This window comes from Equus quagga, chromosome 13 (assembly GCF_021613505.1).
Source record: "Equus quagga isolate Etosha38 chromosome 13, UCLA_HA_Equagga_1.0, whole genome shotgun sequence".
Lineage (NCBI taxonomy): Eukaryota > Metazoa > Chordata > Mammalia > Perissodactyla > Equidae > Equus > Equus quagga.
The window spans coordinates 41446465-41466023 of record NC_060279.1 but is presented as its reverse complement, the minus strand read 5'-3'; the positions used below and the strand labels follow the sequence as shown (position 1 = coordinate 41466023).

The following is a 19559-nucleotide window of genomic DNA, read 5'->3' as shown; positions in this document are numbered from 1 at the left end:
CTCCTTACCTTATTTTGCTATCCTTGGAATCAATGTTCCTATTTAAAAATTAATAAAAACAATTTAGTTACTTTTATTCTCAACATATTTGAATAAAAAATAACATAGCCTTGCTTTGAAATTGCTTGTATAATTGACTGTGGTATTTTACTCTTAAGCATTATTCCTACTACCTTCCATAATAGAAAGCAAAATGATTACTAATGCTAAAGTTTGCAAAATGTAGAGCTTGCATAATATTTTTAGTACTTCCCCCAAACAGTGAAACCAGTGTAAAAGTTAAAAATAAGGAATGAAACTGTGGAAGTGCTTGAAGGAAAACTATTATTGTGTTTGTGTGCTGGCCTTAATAATATTTTTCATTCATTCCGGGAAAAATTTTAATGAGTGTTTACTGTGTGACAAAAACATGATCAGACACTGGGGATGGAAAGCTGAATAGCATGTAGTCCTTGCCCTTAGGAAATTTACGGTTTGGATGAAGAATCTGGCAGATTAACAGACAATTTCAATCCTGGAGTAAACCCAGGGAGGGTCAAGAAAATAAAGATAGCACCTGACTAGACAAGATTTGGCAGGGGAGGTAAGGATAGAAGCCTCAGGTCATTTTTAAAGCCCTGTTGACCTGAAATCTCACCCCCACAACCCAACCCCAACAAATCTAGAGCAATTCCTCCAAGTCCTCATAAGTACTTTTTTTGCACATAGCTATCTAAACTAGTAAATGCAAGTGCCCAAGGACCATGTGCATCTTAACAGGAGTCTCCTAGACACACAGTGTTCAAATCTCGGAGGACTATATAGTTTATTGCCCAAACCAAGGCACTTTTAAAAATGAAAGGGGCCCGTTAATTATGCCAGGACCACAGGTAGAAGCTAGATGTGTCCTGGCAACCTGGAATACAGGTTTATAGCCTTAATGATTTTAATATAGGAGGCTGTTTTAAAATTTTAAGACTGGAATTTTATATTCTGTTAGGAGGGAAATGAACAAGTTTATGTTTATTCTTGGTGACAAGTAGTTACATTGGCCTTACAGGTAATTATCAGATAACAAATGAACCTTTCTTCTGAATAGCTGGATTATAATTTTGTGTTTGTTTTTAAAATATCTTAAAGCCTTAAGCCTTATTATACTTTTTTCCTGAATGACAAATATGATTCGTTTATTCAGAAATAAATCTACCTGCATTGATTATATTTATATACTGATTGTCTTGGAACTAGAGGGTCTGAAGAATCTATTACTCCTTCCCAAGTAATAAACCCTTGTTTACCTCTGGCTGGAGCTATTAAGATTGAAAGACAGATGACCCTTATTTGTACTTTTCCTGCCTCGGGCATCATTCTTTGTGAATAGAACACCTGGCCAAGGGTAAAAGTCTGGGTGATGGTAAGCAGCTTATTTGACAAGTTATTTATTCTTTTTTCCCCTCTTTGGCAAGACCAGATTTTGATTGACGTGCTTCTCAGTTTTTCAACCCTGCCAGGGCCTTACTGTGTTATTAATACTCTCTTTTGCCCTGTGTTAAATTTCTGGATGTAGGTGCTTTAAAGTATTGGTATAAGTACTGAATTTTGCTTTTGATACTTAAAGGCACCAAAGATTTTGTGAACTGTGGCTCGCCATAGAATGTTGGACATCATTTAATTTGGCCTACATGTAGTTGACCTTTGTTGTTTTCGTCCCATCTACTAAAGATGAGGCTTAAAATAAGATGAGTTTTTGTTTTGTTTTTATTTTTGACTGTAGTTTGAGTCAAGATACTTTATTTTTATATTCTATTTTCCTAGTAAAGAATAATGTCGGAATTATTGCATTACATGACAATGGTCTTAAAAATCAAGAAGAGAAAACAAATCAATTGTAATTTTGAGACCCTGTAACTTTGATGTGGCCATTTTCTGCTCAGTTGTATTTAGCAGTTGTTCAGGCTGGGAAATGGTTACACTAGATCATAACTGAAGAGAGGCAAGATAGTTTTTGTTTGTTTTGATTGGTGGGCAGGGACAAAAACAGGGATAAGTGACAATTAGTGAAATTATTTTGTGTATCTAGCTTCCTAAGTGAAAATAAAATAATGTTTAACTCTTTAAAGCTATAGGTTTTTTTTTTTTTTAAAGATTGGCACCTGAGCTAACATCTGTTGCCAATCTTCCTTTTTTTTTCTTCTTCTCCCCAAAGACCCCCAGTGCATAGTTGTATATTCTAGTTGTAGGTCCTTCTGGCTCTGCTGTGTGGGATGCCGCCTTGGCATGGCTTAGTGAGCGGTGCTAAGTCTGCGCCCAGGATCTGAACCAGTGAAACCCTGGGTTGCTAAAGAAGTATGCAAACTTAACTACTCGGCCATCGGGCCAGCCCCACTATAGCATTTTTCTGATTTGAAGATTTCATTCAGACCTTGGATTGATTTTCCTGGCAGAAAATGGAATAGCTCACTCCATCTTGTTGTTGAATTCTTCATTAGGAAACCATGATAGAGTCCTAGTCTTCTGGTCAGCAATTTTAGTGTTTGACAGCAGAGGTCAGATCCACTTTGATATATAGTTTTTTGAGATTTCACCCTTAACATTTAAAATTCATTTAGAAAGTTTAATAGGCTTTCTTTTTTAGAGTAGTTTTGGTTCACAGCAAAATTAAGCAGAAGGTACAGAGATTTCCCATTATCTTCTGTCCTGACACATGCGTAGCCTCCCCCATTATGGACATCCCTGCCAGAGGGGTGCATTTGTTACAAGTGATGAACCTACATTGACACATCATTGTCACCTAGAGTCCATAGTTTACTTTAGGGTTCACTCTTGATGTTGTGTGTTCTATGGGTTTGGACAAATTTATAGTGTCATGTATCCACCATTATAGTACATAGAATAGTTTCACTGCCCTAAAAATCCTCTATGCTCTGCTTATTCTTTCCTCTCTCCCCCAAAGCCCCGGCAACTACTGATCTTTTTACTGTCTCCATAGTTTTGCCTCTTGCATATTGTCATATAGTTGGAATCATACAGTATGTAGCCTTTTCAGACAGTCATCTTTTACTTGGTAACATACATTCAAGTTTCCTTCATGTCTTTTCATGGCTTGAGAGCTCATTTCTTTCTGGTGCTGAATTATATTCCATTGTCTAGATGTACCACAGTTTGTGTATCTCTTCCTCTACTGAAGGACCTATTGGTTGCTTCGAAGTTTTGGCAGTTATGAATAAAACTGCTGTAAACATCTGTGTGCAGGTTTTTATGTGGACATAAGTTTTTAGCTCCTTTGGGTAAATACCAAGGAGCACAGTTGGCTGGATCAGGTGGTAAGAGTATGTTTTATAAGACACTGCCAAACCTTCTTCCAAAGTGGTTGTGCTATTTTGTGTTCCCTTCAGCAATGAATAAGAGTTCCTGTTAATTCATATCTTTGTCAGCATTTGGTGTTGTCAGTGTTCTGGATTTTGGCTATTCTAGTAGGTATGTAGTGGTATAAAATTCATTTTTTTAAATTACAAAAGTAATGTAAATATGTTAGAGAAAATTTGGAGACTAAGGAGAAGAAAGAAAAATCACCTGTCATCTTATCATCCTAACATAAATAGTTTTCGTATTCTGGCTGTCTTTTATTTATGCATTTTTTATGAAGTTAAAATCATGTTATGTGTAATTTATAATCTAATTTTTAAAATTAATAGACTTTATTTTCTAGAACAGTTTTAGATTTACGGGAAAATTGAGCAGATAGTATAGAGAATTCTCATATATCCCTCCCCCACTGCATCATACACAGTTTCTCCTATTAAGAACATCTTACATTAGTTTGGTATATTTGTTAAAATTAGTGAACTAATGTTGAGCCAGCCTTGATGGCCTAGTCGTTACAATTCAGCATGCTTTGGTTTGGCGGCCTTGGTTTGGTTCCCAGGCTTGGAACCACACCACTCATCTGTCAGTAGCCATGCTGTGGCAGCACCTCACATAGAAGGACTAGAAGGACTTGCAACTAGAATCTACGACTATGTACTGAGGCTTTGGGGAGGATAAAAGGGGGAAAAAAAAAGGAAGATTGGTAACAGATGTTAGAGTGCATCTTTCCCAGCAAAAAGAAAAAAAATTAGTGAAGCAATGTTGATACGGTGTTACTGATTAAAGTCCATAGTTTATTCAGATTTCCTTAGTTTTTACCTAATGTCCCATCTAGGACCCAGGATCCCATCTAGGATACCACATTATATTTAGTTGTCATGTCTCCTTAGGCTCATCTTGGCTGTGGGCTTCCCACTGTTTCCATATTTTTGATGACCTTGACAGTTTTGAGGAGTACTGGTCAGGTGTATTATAGGATGCCTGACTATTAGAATTTATTTTTTCATGATTAGACTGGGGTTTTGATTTTTTGGGGAGGAAGAGCATAGAGGTGAAGTACCCAGTTCCTATCAAGGGTACACACCATCATCATGATTTGTGACTTGTTATTGACCTTGATCATGTGGCTGAAATTGTGTTTGTCAGGCTTCTCCACTGTAGTTATTCTCCTCAGACCATCCCCCCTTTTCATACTGTACCTTTTGGATAGGAGTCCAATGCAGCCCATACTTAAAGAGTGGGAAGTTTTGCTTTTAAAACTTAAGTTTCTCTTTTAAAGTGTAGTATCTGTATAATTTTTTGGAATTCTTCTGCATAGGAGGAGACTGTCTCTTCTCCCCCATGTATTAATTTATTCAGTTTGTTTATATTAGTGTGGGCTCATGGATATTTATTTTATACTTTGGCTTATATAATCTGATAGTACTATGTTATTTTGTTGCTCCAGTTGTTCCAGCTTTCGCCTTTGGTAGCTCTTTCATTTGGCTCGTGTGCCCTTTTCCCATACCCTGTCAATGTAAGTTTTTGTTTTCTTTTTTGAGTACTTCCTTACTTCTAGCACAACAAATGCTCTAGGCTCATCTTTTGTATTTCCTGCCCCAGTCCTAGAATCAGCCATTTCTCCAAGGGGCCCTGGTTCTTTTTATTGGAGAATGATATTAAAAACCAAGATCTGGGCACTGGGTGTGGTTGTTGCTACTAGGGTGTAGAGTCTTTCTGGCCCTCTTAGCTGACAGAGCAAAGAAATACATGTGTGTGTATATTTACCCTGTATATAAACTAGTCTATAAATATATATGTAACCATCTGTATCTATATTAAGTTAAACATGAGTTCTTACTGATGTCTCTAGCTTTACTCCATTACCATATGGATCTTTTGTCTCCTTCCCCTTGCTGATATGTACATTTCCACTCCAACAGTGAGAAACTTGGCTTCCCATGTATACCATTCATTTACTTAGTTGTTCACTTCTGGTATACATGTATAGCAATATCAGAATTGTTAACCTGTAGCCCTGTGGGAAACAACTTTATTGACCTGAATACAGTACTTATGTGCAGTCCCTTTTACCTTTAGTCTTAGAGAATTCATTGATTTCCAGTTGCTTAGGTTTGCCCGCTTTTCTCCTACCCCATTCAGTGAGGTTGTTTGAAAAATATTTGCAATACAGTTAGATTCTTTTGTCACAATCTGGGATTCCCCCAACCTATTAACGGATTTTTTAAATATTTGCATACGTTAAGATTTACTCTTTGTGTTGTAAAGTTTTATAGGTTTTGATAAATGAATTGTGTCATGTAGGCACCGTTACAGTGTCATACAGAATAGTTTCACCACTGCCCTAAAAATCCTCTGTGCTTCATTTATTCATCCCTCCTCTCCTTCCAAGCCCCTGGCTGCACACTGATCTTTGCCTTTCCGCAATGTCGTACAATTGGAATCATACAGTATATAGCCTTTTCAGATTGGCTTCTTTCCCTAGCAATATGCATTTAAGTTTCCTTCATATCATTTTGTGACTTGATAGCTCATTTCTTTTTATGGTTGACTAATAGTCCATTGTCTTCATATATCATAGTTTTGTTTTCCCATTCACTTATAAAGGACAATCTTGATTGCTTCCGGTTTTTGGCAATTGTGAATGAAGCTGGTATAAACATTTGTGTGCAGATTTTTGTATGAATATAAGTTTTCAGCTCTATTGGGTAAATACCCAGGGGTGTGATTGCTGGATCTCATGGTAAGACTATGTTTAGCTTTTTAAGAAACTATCAAACTGTCTTCCAAGTGGCTATACTATTTTGCATTCTTACCAACAATGAATGAGTTCCTTTTGTTCCATATCCTCACCTGCATTTGGTATTACCAGTTTTTTTTTTGGATTTTAAGTATTTGAATATGTATGTAGTGGTATCTTGTTTTGATTTGCAATTCTCTAATGATGAATGATATTGAGTAGCTTTTCATATGCTTATTTGCCATCTATATATCTTCTTTGGTGAGGTATCTGTTCACATCTTTTGTCCATTTTTTATCTGGGTGGTTTGTTTTCTTATTGTTGAGTTTTAAGAGTTCTTTGTATATTTTGGACACAAGTCCTTTATCAGGTATGTGTTTTCCAAATATTTCCTCCCAGTCTGTGGCTTGTTTTTCATTTTCTTAACAGTGTCTTTTGCAGAGCAGAAGTTTTTAATTTTAATAAAATTCAGCTTAGTAATTTTTTCTTTCGTGGATTGTGTTTTTGTTGTTGTATCTAAAATCTCATTGCTATACCCAGCATTACCTAGATTTTCCCCTATGTTATCTTTTAGAAATTGCATTTTTATAATCCACTTTTTTTTTTTTTTTTTGCTGAGGAAGATTCACCCTGAGCTAACATCTGTTGCCAGTCTTGCTCTTTTTGCTTGAGGAAGATTCTCCTTGAGCTAACATCTGTGCCCATCTTCCTCTATTTTGTATGTGGGCTGCTGCCACAGCATGGCTGCCAATGAGTGGTGTAGGTCTGGACCTGGGAACTGAACTCAAGCTGCCAAAACAGACCGCGCTGAACTTAACCACTAGGCCATGGGTCCAGCCCCCAATATAATCCACTTTTTAACATAACGTTGGCTCAAACATATTTCTAGATTATTTTGTTCTTCATATTTACAATTTTAAATGATTGCTTTATAGTTAATCAAATTGTTGTACTATAATTTTCTTGACCATTCATCCCCCTATTGTTGACTTTTCTAAGAACAGAAATTTGGAAACAACCTAAATAATGATGAATAAAGATCAACACTTTTTCTGTGTTCAGGATTATTTCATGTATTCTTTCAGCAAATACTTGAGTGGTCTACATGCCACTAAGTTTCTTGCCCTCATGGAGCTCATATTTTGATGATTTTCTTAGGATACATTCTCAATAATGCCACCTGAGTTGAGAGAATATGAACATTTTTATGACTTCAGGTGCATATCACTAGTGAGAAACCTAAAGGATTTTATCTATTTACATAGTCATCATCTCATTTTCCATACAAGTTAACATGAAGAGTAATAGAGATACAGCTTTCCCCTGTTGTCTGAAAGTTCTCTTTATACCACTTCGCTTTTACGAAATACCTACATTAGTATATATGTACCTGTTTTTGCTTACCAAAAGACACGTGAAGTGGATTTTCACTTGTGCCAAAAAAGCCAAAAAGTGAAGTGAGTTGTGCAAGTGAGCTGTTATAGAGGCAGCACACACCTGGAGCAGTGAGAATGGTGCCACCAAGCTCCTTCCCTGGGAAGTACACCCAGCATCTCAGCATCGAGCTGCCATAGCTTTGGACTATGTGTGTGAGCATCTGTGCTTTGTCTTGATTTATTTTGGTACATTATTTTTTGTTTCTGGGAATGCTCAAAAGTTTTTCCCGTATAAATTAATGGTAATTGCTTCTTCACTTTATGCCATTTTGGCTTACAAAAAGTTTAATAGGAATGCTCTACTTTCAGATAGATTTGCTGTTTATTGGAAAACAAACATTTTAGAAACTTTTGGCCATTTACTTTATTTGTGCTTCTCTTGTCCTGTCAATAAATGAGATTAAAATAATATAGTCTAATAAATTAGAATAAAGTGTAAGATGCAAGGCCAGCCCCAGTGGCCTAGTGGTTAAGTTTAGCACACTCCGCTTCAGCGGCCCAGGTTCCATTCCCGAATGCAGACCTACACCACTCATCAGTGGCCATATTGTGGCGGCGGCCCACATACAAAATGGAGGAAGATTGGCAACAGATGTTGGCTCAGGGCCAATCTTCCTCAGCAAAATAAATAATAAAATGTAAGATGCAAAATGTTATTATTTCTTAAACAGAATTCCAAAAAAGTTTGCGATATTTAAGTGATCCAGAGTAGTAATTTTGTGCAGACATGTTTAAGCTTCACTTCCTTTGGCTATGTTCATTGCTTATGCATGTCTGATCTCTTATCTCAAGAGTTTAAGGGCAAAGTACAGTGTGATTGTAAAGACAATTATAGTCAATAAAATATTTCCTGATTTGATTATTTGTCTAAGTAAGATAGCAGGGAGGCAGAGTTAGATGAAAAAGAGCCAACCTATGCTGGTCAGATGATTTAACTGCAAAATTAGAAAGGACAAATCTTCATGTTTCAGTTGAATAGTTCCTTGTTTTTATAATCTAGTGTCTAGTGTAGCTGTACCCAGCAACTGGGCAATGAACCAGTGAAAAGTCACAAGAAGTGTCTCCCTTCTGATGTGTCAAGGGTCTGTTTTTCTCCAACTTGTGAAGTCTTCACCCAATTTCCAAGAAGATATATTGTGGAAAAGGGAGGGAGTTTGTTTAAAAGCTTTGTGTAGTTGAAAAGCTATAACAGCTGTATTAAGTTTTTTTAATTAGCCATTGTTCCAGTCAGTCTAACTCAATTATTTTATATTTTACAGATTGTGCCTTTTTTATGGGCAAAAATAATTTATGTGCTCATAATCACAATGGACAATATTTTTATATTTTAAGTGCAAAAAACCCAAAAATAATTTATAGTCTGTCTTTGGTTTTTGCATTGAACATAATATAAAGACTTTTCCATGTTTGCATTTACTATTCATAAATGTTTTTAAGAATTGTGTAGTCCCTTTGTTTGATGTACTTCAGTGTCTTTAAAGGTTTCCCTAATGTTAGATATTTGGCCGGAAAATGTCTTTTCAAATACTGTGTCAGAAGAAAATGCTTTATAGCCTTGAATGCTTAAAAATCTAGGGGCTGGGACCGGCCCGGTGGCGCAGCGGTTAAGTTCGCACGTTCCGCTTCTCGGTGGCCCGGGGTTCGCTGGTTCGGATCCCGGGTGCGGACATGGCACTGCTTGGCAGCCATGCTGTGGTAGGCGTCCCACGTATAAACTAGAGGAAGATGGGCACGGATGTTAGCTCAGAGCCAGGCTTCCTCAGCAAAAAGAGGAGGACTGGCAGTTGTTAGCTCAGGGCTAATCTTCCTTAAAAAAAAAAACAAAAACAATCTAGGGTCTGGCCCCGTGGCCGAGTGGTTGAGTTCGCACGCTTCACTGCAGGCGGCCCAGTGTTTCGTTGGTTCGAATCCTGGGCGCGGACATGGCACTGCTCATCACACCATGCTGAGGCAGCGTCCCACATACCACAACTAGAAGTACCCACAATGAAGAATATACAACTATGTACCCGGGGGCTCTGGGGAGAAAAAGGAAAAAATAAAATCTTTAAAAAAAAAATCTAACAAGAGGGGCTGGCCCGGTGGCGCAACGGGTTAAGTGTGCACTTTCTGCTTCGGCAGCCCGGGGTTCATCAGTTCGGATCCTGGGTTCGGACATGGCACCACTTGGCAAGCCATGCTGTGGTAGGTGTCCCACATATAAAGTAGAGGAAGATGGGCACAGATGTTACCTCAGGGCCAGTCTTCCTCAGCAAAAAGAGGAGGATTGGCAGCAGATGTTAGCTCAGGGCTAATCATCCTTAAGAAAAAGAAAAGTCAGGAAATAAAAAATCTAACAAGAGAAATCTTGGACTCTCAAAAAACGGGATCTGAATTACAGTCATGCATCGCTTAACAACAGTGATACATTCTGAGAAAGGGGAATTTTGTCATTGTGTGAACCTCACAGAGTATACTTGCACAAACCTAAATGGTACAGCCTACTATACACCTAGGGTACATGGTACTAATCTTATGGGACCACTGTCATATATGTGGTTCGTTGTTGACCAAAACATTGTTATGCGGTGCATGAGTGTATATTTGTAATGCAGTGTAATGGTATTAATCCAATGTTTGGTGAATTTGACTTTTGTCTGTCACATTATGGCTTTAATAAACTTGAAAGAGATGCTGTTGCTCTCTGGCTTAACTTTATAATCGTCTGTTACTGAGCTGCTTAACTACACTAGGCTCAAAATATGTGTCTGTTGTTTATGGGAGATTAGGCAAAAAGCCAAAGCAGTAGTAGGGGTAAAACTACCTCTGGCTTAATTTTCTCTTCATTACTTCCATGAAATAGGCTTGTAAGATTTGGAAGTATTGAAGATTTAGCTTATTTTCCATGAAGATATGAGAGTTAAAGGAAAAACGATGTGTTTTATCCATTAAACAATTTCTTGCTGCAGCTATGTGTAGAGATTCATCTACTAGGATCTTCATAACAACATTGTTGATATTAGCAAAAAAGTTCAAAGTAATCTAAAAGTGGAATAGGGCTTATGTTTCATGCTGATGATGAACTACTATTTCACATTTATAAATGAAGATATTATATAATTATTTTTATTTTAAATCAACTTTATTGAAGTTTAATTTACATACAGTCAAATGCACACATTTTAAGTGTCGAGTTTGAGTTTTGACAAATGTATAGACCCATTTAACCACCCCCCCAATCAAGATGTAGAATACTCCAGTTATTTCAGAATGCTGCTTTGTGTTCCTTTGCATTCAGTACTCATCCTCTCCTTTCTCTCCCAATCCCCTACAGTCAACCGCTGATCTGATTTCTACCACTATAGAATAGTTTCACCTATTTTGAAACTTCAGATAAATGGAATCAGTCAGACTCTTTTCTGTCTCACTTCTTTTACTCAGTGCGTTTTTGAGATTCATCCGTGTTCTTGTGGATATCACTAGTTTGGTCCTTTTTCTTGCTGAGTAACACTCCACTGTGTGAATATGCCACAATTTGTTTATCTGTTCACCTTTTGATAAACATTTGGCTCTTTTCAGTTTTGGATCATTATGAATAAAGCTTCAGTGAACATTCAACTACAGTTGTTTGCATGGGCATCTTTTCCGTTCTCTTGGGTAAATACCTAGGAGTGGAATTATTAGGTCATATAGTAATTGTATGTTTAATGTTATAAGAAGCTGCTACATTGTTTTTGTTTTGTGCTCCCATCAGGAGTGTATGAGAATTCTAGTTCTTCTACATCCTTGGCAAAATTTGGTTTTGTCACTCTTTTATATTTTAACTGTTCTTGTGGACATGTAGCCATTGTGTCTTAATCTACAAAATTGAAAAGTATATCTTATTGCTTGCAGTTATAGGAATTTGTTGTCTACTTTTTATAGGCTGCCTGTGAGGGATTAATGGCCCTTTAATTACTTTCTTGCATGTCAAAGGGGTTCAAAATGATATCCTGGTTAACACAGAATGGCTCCTTCCTGTGGTCCATATAGTGATTGGCTCTGTCATATTTCTATCCATATTGAGTTTCATTATGTATAGCTTCCTTCACAAGTCATATACAAATCCTGACTATTTAGAGCTTTTTTCCTGCTTCTGGGTGTGTTTGTTAGCTTTGCAGTTTCCCCAGCTGGCTAAGTTTAGTTGAATAAAAGTTTTATCTAAAACCACTCTCATTAGCCAACTAAAGGCCTCTCTGATGGGGCCAAATTTTGGTCTCATGTAAAAAATGAGGAGAACTTTATTAAAGTTATCCAGTGTATCTTTACAATGCTGAACACATAAAGTAAGTTGGGTATCATCTAGTTGCCAAAGGAAACAGAATTTTGCTCTTACTTGTGGATTGTGGACTTTTTTGGTAACCTTCTCCCCCCATTTTATTATGAAAAATTTCAAACATACAGAACAGTTGAAGGAACTGCACAGTGGATACCTACATACCTACCACCTAGATTCTATAACATTTTGCTGTATGTTTAACCACATATCTGTTGACAAATTTTGGTAGTGTGTTTAAGCTACTACCTTTGTTTGTGGAAAAAGCATGGATGAGTAGAACCTACTGGGCAGTAGTTACTTTTGTGTGGCGTGGGACTTAGTGGTTCTCTGATGCAGTGGTCTTATGAAGGTGACTGTGTTGTGATCTCCATTATCATTGGTTGAGAGCTCAAACATTTGTTTTCAAGTGAATTCCAGTTAGATTATGTTAAAAAGACGGAAGAAAGGCAAGGAAAATTGGTGGTAGAAAGGGTTTACATATCAGGAGGCCAAAATAGTACCAACCTGCTTGCCCAACTGCTACAAACACTATCACGTGAATAGCTGCCATTTATTGAGTGGTTACCATGTCCAGAGCTTTATTTCATTTTAGTTCTCACAGATCTGTAGGTATAGGTATTATTAGCCCCATTTTATGAATTAGGAAATTGAGGCTTAGTGAGATTGAATAATTTACCTAATGTCTCATCTGTTAATTGGTATTCAAACTCAGGTCTGTCTGACTCCAGACCCGTGCTTTGAACCAGAAGTCTGTACTGCTTAAGTTCCCTTTATTTCAGAATTTATGCTTTACATTCATTTTTGTCTTCAGAATTTGTCCAAAGTGGGCCACACCTAATTCAAGCCTATTGCAGTAGCATTCTTGCGGAAAAGAGGATATCATATAAACATTTTTGTGAAGGCCTCTTAATTCTTGAGGAGGGAGGGCCCTTTTGGAAATCAGGCATCCTGGAGTTTTTACTGACCTCATTTTGTTCTCTGAAGAATGAAGGAATTTCCAGCTTTGTATTAAATTGTGGAATGTATAGTGTTCCTTCTATATTTGAACCAAATAAATATTAGCAAGTATATTTAGGATGTGATACTGGTAGTTCTTTCCTGTCTTTTTAAAGAGCTTTTTGGAATGATAGCCAGTTGGAAGCTTGGTCTTACTAGTAAAGAAGTGAAACCTAAGCAAGCTCCCTTGCTCCCTGGCTGCTCTTGGAGTAAACCTCACTTAAGTTTCTCTGTGACGATTTTCAGGGCTTGTTTCTGTGAGTGACCCAAGGAGCAGTGTGTTCTAACTGATACACTAACACACTGAATACACTGAATGAAAACCATATGAGTGGAGGTGTGCATTGAAAGTAATAGTTTTTAACTTCTCTGGAGATTACATACTCCTTTTTGAAGCTGATGAAAGCTGTGGACCCTCTCCCCAGAAAACAAACATGCATATATGCACACAAATACAGTTTTACATACAAATACTGTAGGTGTTCACTGACCCCTAAGCCTATTGACAGAGTACCCTGGATTAAAAATCCTTTAAAGGAAAAAAAAATTAGGGAGCTGTAAAGTAAGATTTGAGCATCAGTTCTTAAACGTTTTTCACAAATGGCATCTCTTAAAATTGATTGTACCAGCATAAAATCTTGTTTGAGTATCCAAGGTGTTTTGTTCAGTCTCTAAAGTGTTAGTTTTCCCCACTTTGTTAAAAAAAAATTAAAGATATTTGTGTGTAAGCTAAGATTCCTAAGGATAGATGAAATTCTCTACATTGATTTTTAATTTTTGCTTTTTCAATTTTATTTCTTCTACTATCAAAACATTTTCTCAGAACTACTAATAAGGCCAAAGATGTAGATGAAATCCTTTGCCAGTCCCCAACTTTAGGTTCCCATTTCTTCTTTAACCAAAATTTCTTCATAACCAACAGATACTAGTACTTCTTTCCTTGTTATAACTTGTTATATGTGCAAGTGTTCAGGCATTGTTCTTGGCAAGTTACATGTTTTCTTACATTAATCCTCACAACAACCCTGTTAGAGACTTATTACTCTCCCCATTTTACAGCTGTGGAAAACAACACTAAGAAAGGTTAAATAACTTGATCAAGACAAATTCTGGTACTAAAAAGCAGAGCCAGGATTTGAATTCTTACAGATTTAGCTCCAAAGCCCATTTCTTTCTGTTTTACCATCCTGCTCTGTGATCAAAGAGTTTGCCATTTTTTTCTGATCACTAGTCTGACCTGATCTGAATTTTAAAAGCCCCAATTTCCATGAGTGGAAGGGGGTCGGTTTTCTTCTACAGCTAGCCAATTGTAAAATTACTGATTTTTTGTGTGTGTATAAGTTAGATTTTAGGTTGTGAAATGTCAAGAGTGCTGAATTTGTTGGCTGTATTATTAAACCCAAAATAAGGAAGAGGCTAGCTGGGTGATCTCCTGCCTGTTCTGTTTATATAAATGGATGTTTCAGATACCAGACTCTGACAGGGACAATTCCAATGACTGAAAAGTTTGTGAAAGGCTTGTTACTAAACTTAGCATCATTTTCAGGAAGGAAAAACCCTAATGGTTTGGAACAGGACTAAAAAAGAGTTTAAAGGGTAGATAAGCTTTTATCAAATTGACTAAGAGCCAGGTGTCTATTTCCTAACTGTCTTGGGATAGCCATGGAGGGGAACCTCCAGGTCAGCTAGCAGCCTAGTGGTTTTTGCTGAGACAGCAGGCAAGGTCAGCATTCTGGAAAGGTAGTTCGGTTTGCTGAGTGAGTTTTGTGACACTCAGCATCTTTCTAGACAAAATTATTGTTCTTTCAAACGTTGTACTTTTCCTAGTTTCAGCCTTTTTTATACACAGTGGAACAGGAAGAATGAGTAGGTTGATTTGTTATATAACCTTAGATGTACATTTTTTATTATGAATTGATTGCACCAAGCTTTAAGTGAGATGGCACAGAGCAGGAAAAAAGTAGATAGAATCCTAAGAGAGATTAATTGGAGTGATTGGGAGAACAAAGGAAGTTGGGTCAGATAATGAAATTTTAGAAAGGTTGTTTCTTTGCTTTTTTAAAAACAGTGAAGGAAGAAACTAGTGTGTATGAAGATATATACCATTTAACTCTCAAGGTGATGAAACTTGGTATAAAGGAAAATTCAGTTGACTTATTTGAAGATATGGGGAGAAATCAGATATAAATGTAGAAGAATTATTTTAAGTCATACTTTTGGAGTCTTTACAAATTAAGGGAATGCTTTTGGTGAACAATTTCTTTTAACAGAATTTGTGGGGGGTTTAAAAAGGACGGAAAGTACCATTCACATGGCAAGATTGTTAAAAGTCACTTTGATTGTATTGTATACCTGCGTAGTTAGGATGAGGAAGTTGGACTATTTCGCTTTACAAGCTTTGTTTCCTCCTCAGCTTCACCCTCCTTCCCATGTGTTTTCCTGAAGCTGTGTGTGGGATTCTAGCATAGAGGAAGGGTAGGTCCTCTCACCTGTTTCCATTTTTTCCCCCTGCCATAAGTTCACAAGCACTTTTTCACTTTATGATCTATAAAAACGTAAACAGCGTTTCTGGAACCAAATTAATCTTTTGATTTTATGGTTCATACTGTGTGACACTGGAGTGGGGGCAGGAGGGTGGAGATATAAGGTGTTTGGACCCTTCTGGTTTATGGGATTGTCTTTTTCCCTTTTTCCCCTTAGGAACGGCGTGAATGTTGAGGGGGCGACACACAAGCAGGTGGTGGACCTGATCCGAGCAGGCGAGAAGGAATTGATCTTGACAGTGTTATCTGTGCCTCCTCATGAGGCAGATAACCTAGATCCCAGTGACGACTCGTTGGGACAATCATTTTATGATTACACAGAAAAGCAAGCAGTGCCCATATCGGTCCCCACATACAAACATGTGGAGCAGAATGGTGAGAAGTTTGTGGTGAGTGTCAGCCCAACTCAATCCTCAAACATCCAGCTTTTGTTTCCCCAGTCGTATCATCTATGATATATATTAGAGCACTAGAGTAAGTGACTGCAACCTAGGTCAGCTTGTCTGCCTCCCAGTGGACAATGGGGTCACACATAAATACAAGACACTGACCCTGATTTATTGCAGGGGGTGAACCATAGTAATGAAGAGTCCTATTGCTTAAGTAAAATTCCATTTTATTTCGAGACAGTTTTAAGTTTGCATTCTTGTCTGTTGTAAATGTGTGTGAGTTTGTTTTGCTTGTTCTTTTATTGGTTGCCATATCCCTTTGCTAATAGCAGTCTCACTTAACTGTTGACTCTGTAGTGCTATAGAGCAAGATTAACTTTAAAAGGTGGTGTCTTCCAAAATGTTTCGGTAATACAGTTTGTTTATGTCAGAACCTACAAGTGCCCTAACACTCTTCTCCACATCTTGTTCTTTTTCATTTTCTTTGGAGATATCTGTGTGAATGATTAACTCTGGTTTTTCCCAAAGTCCTAATTATATTCTGAATGCACTTCACATGAGCTACTTTATTTATTTCCAATCTGTTGCTATTGTGGATATGCAGGAAAGCCCATCTTGAGTTCTGGGTGATATGTGCCAGCTCCTTTCCTGAATGCCTTTGTTTTTTCTTCAAAACCTAATTGCCACTGATAGCCCAGTTTACTTAATTTTTCTCTTGGTTGCAGTTTGCTTTATTTGCCTTTGATTATTTTGGGAGTGTTGCTATAATGAGAAATTCATTATTTGAATTTGTGGAAAATGAAGTGGGTTCTCTTAGATATTGGCAAACTGACTACATATGTTTAAAGCTGACTTGCTGACTAAAGTTGCAGTCTCTGAAACTGAGATTTGTCCTCTGTATAGGAGTGAGCCACTGGATATTTATGGTAAATTCTTTTTAGTGGGGAGATGAGAAAAGCAAGCAAGGAAGCCAGAAAAGTTCCAGAAGGATCAAATAATGTTTGACTGCATCTGTAATTTAGCTGGAGATGATAGCACATAGGTTTTATGTCAACCTGATCCATGTATTCTCAGAACTATATGCACAAAATTTTGTTTTATCTTTCAAAGCTGCTATGCTTTGAATCATAAATCATGTGAGAAGTAGAAATCAAGGTCAGGTCCTAAAAGTAGAGCAGACTGGATGCTGAGGCCTTTTGGGAATTACCTAAGACCTTGGGAACCTCTGTAGACTTCAGAAAAGGAGTGAAACCACTAATTGCCTTTTTAAAAAAACCAACTTTATTGAGCATAATTTACCCACATTAACATTCACCCATGTTAAATGTCCAGTTTCATGAGTTTTGATAAATGTACAGTTTTATAATCACCTAATTACCACCACCACCACCACAATCAGGATATAGAACATTTTCATTGCCCCAAAAAGTTCCCTCATGCCCCTTTGCAGTCAGTCCTCTCCCCCTTCCACCACCCTTTTCAACCTCTGATCATCTTTCTGTCACTGCTTTTGCCTTTTCTAGAATGTCAAATAAATGGAATCATACAATATGTAGTCTTTTGGGTCTGGCTTTGTTCACTTAGTATAGTCCTTTTAAGATTGATATGTGTTGTTGCATATGTCAGTAGCTCGTTCCTTTTTAATTGCTGATAGTATTCCATTGGATGGATTTACTAGAATTTGTTTATCCCTTCACTTATTGTTGCATGTTTGAGTTGCTTCCAGTTTTGGGCTGTTATGACTAAAGCTGCCGTGAAATAACATTAATGTCCAGGTCATTATGTAGACTTAGGTTTTCTTTCCTCTTGAGTACGTACGTAGCTAGAAGTAGAATTGCAGGGTCATATGGTACGTGTAAGTTTAACCTTATAAAAAATTGTCAAACTGTTTCCCAAAGAGGCTGTGCCATTTTTTGCATTCTCATCTGCAGTAGAGAGTTCCAGTTGCTCCATAACCTTTTGAGCACTTGATATTTTCAGGTTTTTAAAGTCTAGCCACTCCAGTGGGTATAGTAGTATCTCACTCTGGTTTTAATTTGCATTTGCCTAATGTCTCATGATGATGAGTTTATTTTCATGTGCTTAAAATGACCATTCTTATATCTTTATTGGTGAAGTATCTGTTCAGCTCTTTTGCCCATTTTAAGAACTGGGTGGTTTGTCTTATTATTACTTTATTGTGAGAGTTCTTTATGTATTCTGGGTATAAGTCCTTTATCAGATAGATGTTTTGTAAAATATTTCTCCTCGTCTGTAGCTTGCCTTTTTATTTTATTTTTAAAAGTGTCTTTCAAAGAGCAGAAGTTTTGAATTTTGATGAAGTCCAGTTTGTCAGTTTTTTTCATTTATGGATAATGCTATTTGTGTTCTAAGAAATCTGCCTAACCCAAGAACACAAATATTTTATATTTTCTTGTAAAAGTTTTGTATTTTTAAACTCTCTGTTTTTGTAATAACCTTATTGAGGTATGATTCACATACCATAAATTCACCCATTTAAAGTATACAATTCAGTGGTTCTTAGTATGTACACAAAGTTCTGCAACCATCACCACAGTCAATTGTAGAACATTTTTATCACCTCAAAAAGAAACCCGTGGGGCTGGCCCGGTGGCGCGGTGGTTAAGTGCGCATGTTCTGCTTTGGAGGCCCGGGGTTCGCTGTTTCGGATCCTGGCTGCAGACATGGCACCGCTTGGCACGCCATGCTGTGGTAGGTGTCCCACGTATAAAGTAGAGGAAGATGGGCACAGATGTTGGCTCCGGGCCAGTCTTCCTCAGCGAAAAGAGGAGCATTGGCAGCAGTTAGCTCAGGGCGAATCTTCCTCAAAAAAAACAAAAGAGAAAAAGAAACCCCTTACACTATAGCCATCCTCCTCCAAACCTCCCTTGTCCAGCCCTAGGTAGCTGCTAATTTACTTTCTTTCTCTGTAGATTTGCCTGTTCTGTACATTTCATGTAAATAAAATCATATGTGTTTTCAAGGTTTATCCATGTTGTAACATGTATCAGCCAGATAACATTCCATTGTATGGATACACCACATTTAATTTATCTGTTCTTCAATTATGGACATTTGGGTTGTTTCTGCTTTTTGGCTATTATGAATAATACTGTTAGGAGCATGTGTGTACAAGTTTTTATGTGGATATATGTTTTCATTTCTCTTGAATACATACCTAGGAGTGGAATTGGTGGGTCATATCATAGCTCTTATGTTTAACCTTTTGAGGAATTGCCAAACTGTTTTCCAGAGTGGCTGCACCATAGTTTTCACTCTGATTTTTAGGTCTGTGATCCATTTTGAGTTGTTTTTTGTATATTATCTGATGTAAGGGTCAAGGTTCTTTTTTTCCCCATAAGGATATCCAGTTGTTTCAGCAACCTGTGTTGAGAAGAATATCCTTTCCCCACTGAAATACCTTGGCAGTACTGTTGAAAATCAATCGAACATATATGTGTGGTTCTATTTCTATACTTTATTCTGATCCATTGATGATATGTCTGAACATGTTAATATTTACATCATTTTGAAGTTGGCCTCTGTTTGATGTCTTTTTCCCTTGAGAATGGGTCATAGTCTCCTGGTTCTTTGTACATGAGTAATTTTGGGTTGTATCCTGGATGTTGTAAATGTTACATTGTGTAGACTCTGGATTCTGTGGTATTCCTTTGAGGAATGTTGATGCTTTTGTTTGACCTGGCAGTTAAATATAAGCTGTATCACCTTCTGTGGGTTGTATTTCAAGTCTCAGCTCAATTCTTTCAGCCTTTGCTGTGCTACTTTGAGTCTGACCTGCATATATATCATTCA

The 19559-nt window shown here is 37.3% G+C and overlaps 1 protein-coding gene across 4 annotated transcripts in view; it reads left to right on the top strand.

The window, feature by feature from the left end:
- SNX27 (sorting nexin 27) overlaps positions 1-19559 on the top strand; it is a 67202-nt gene that overhangs the window by 11083 nt on the left and 36560 nt on the right. For all 4 annotated transcript variants that reach the window (XR_006891543.1, XM_046681899.1, XM_046681900.1 and 1 more), the window contains exon 2: positions 15515-15746. Coding sequence is in view for 3 of the 4 variants with exons in the window: in XM_046681899.1 (XP_046537855.1) it covers positions 15515-15746 (232 nt within the window). In the remaining variant the exon portion in view is untranslated. The remainder of the gene's footprint in view (positions 1-15514; positions 15747-19559) is intronic.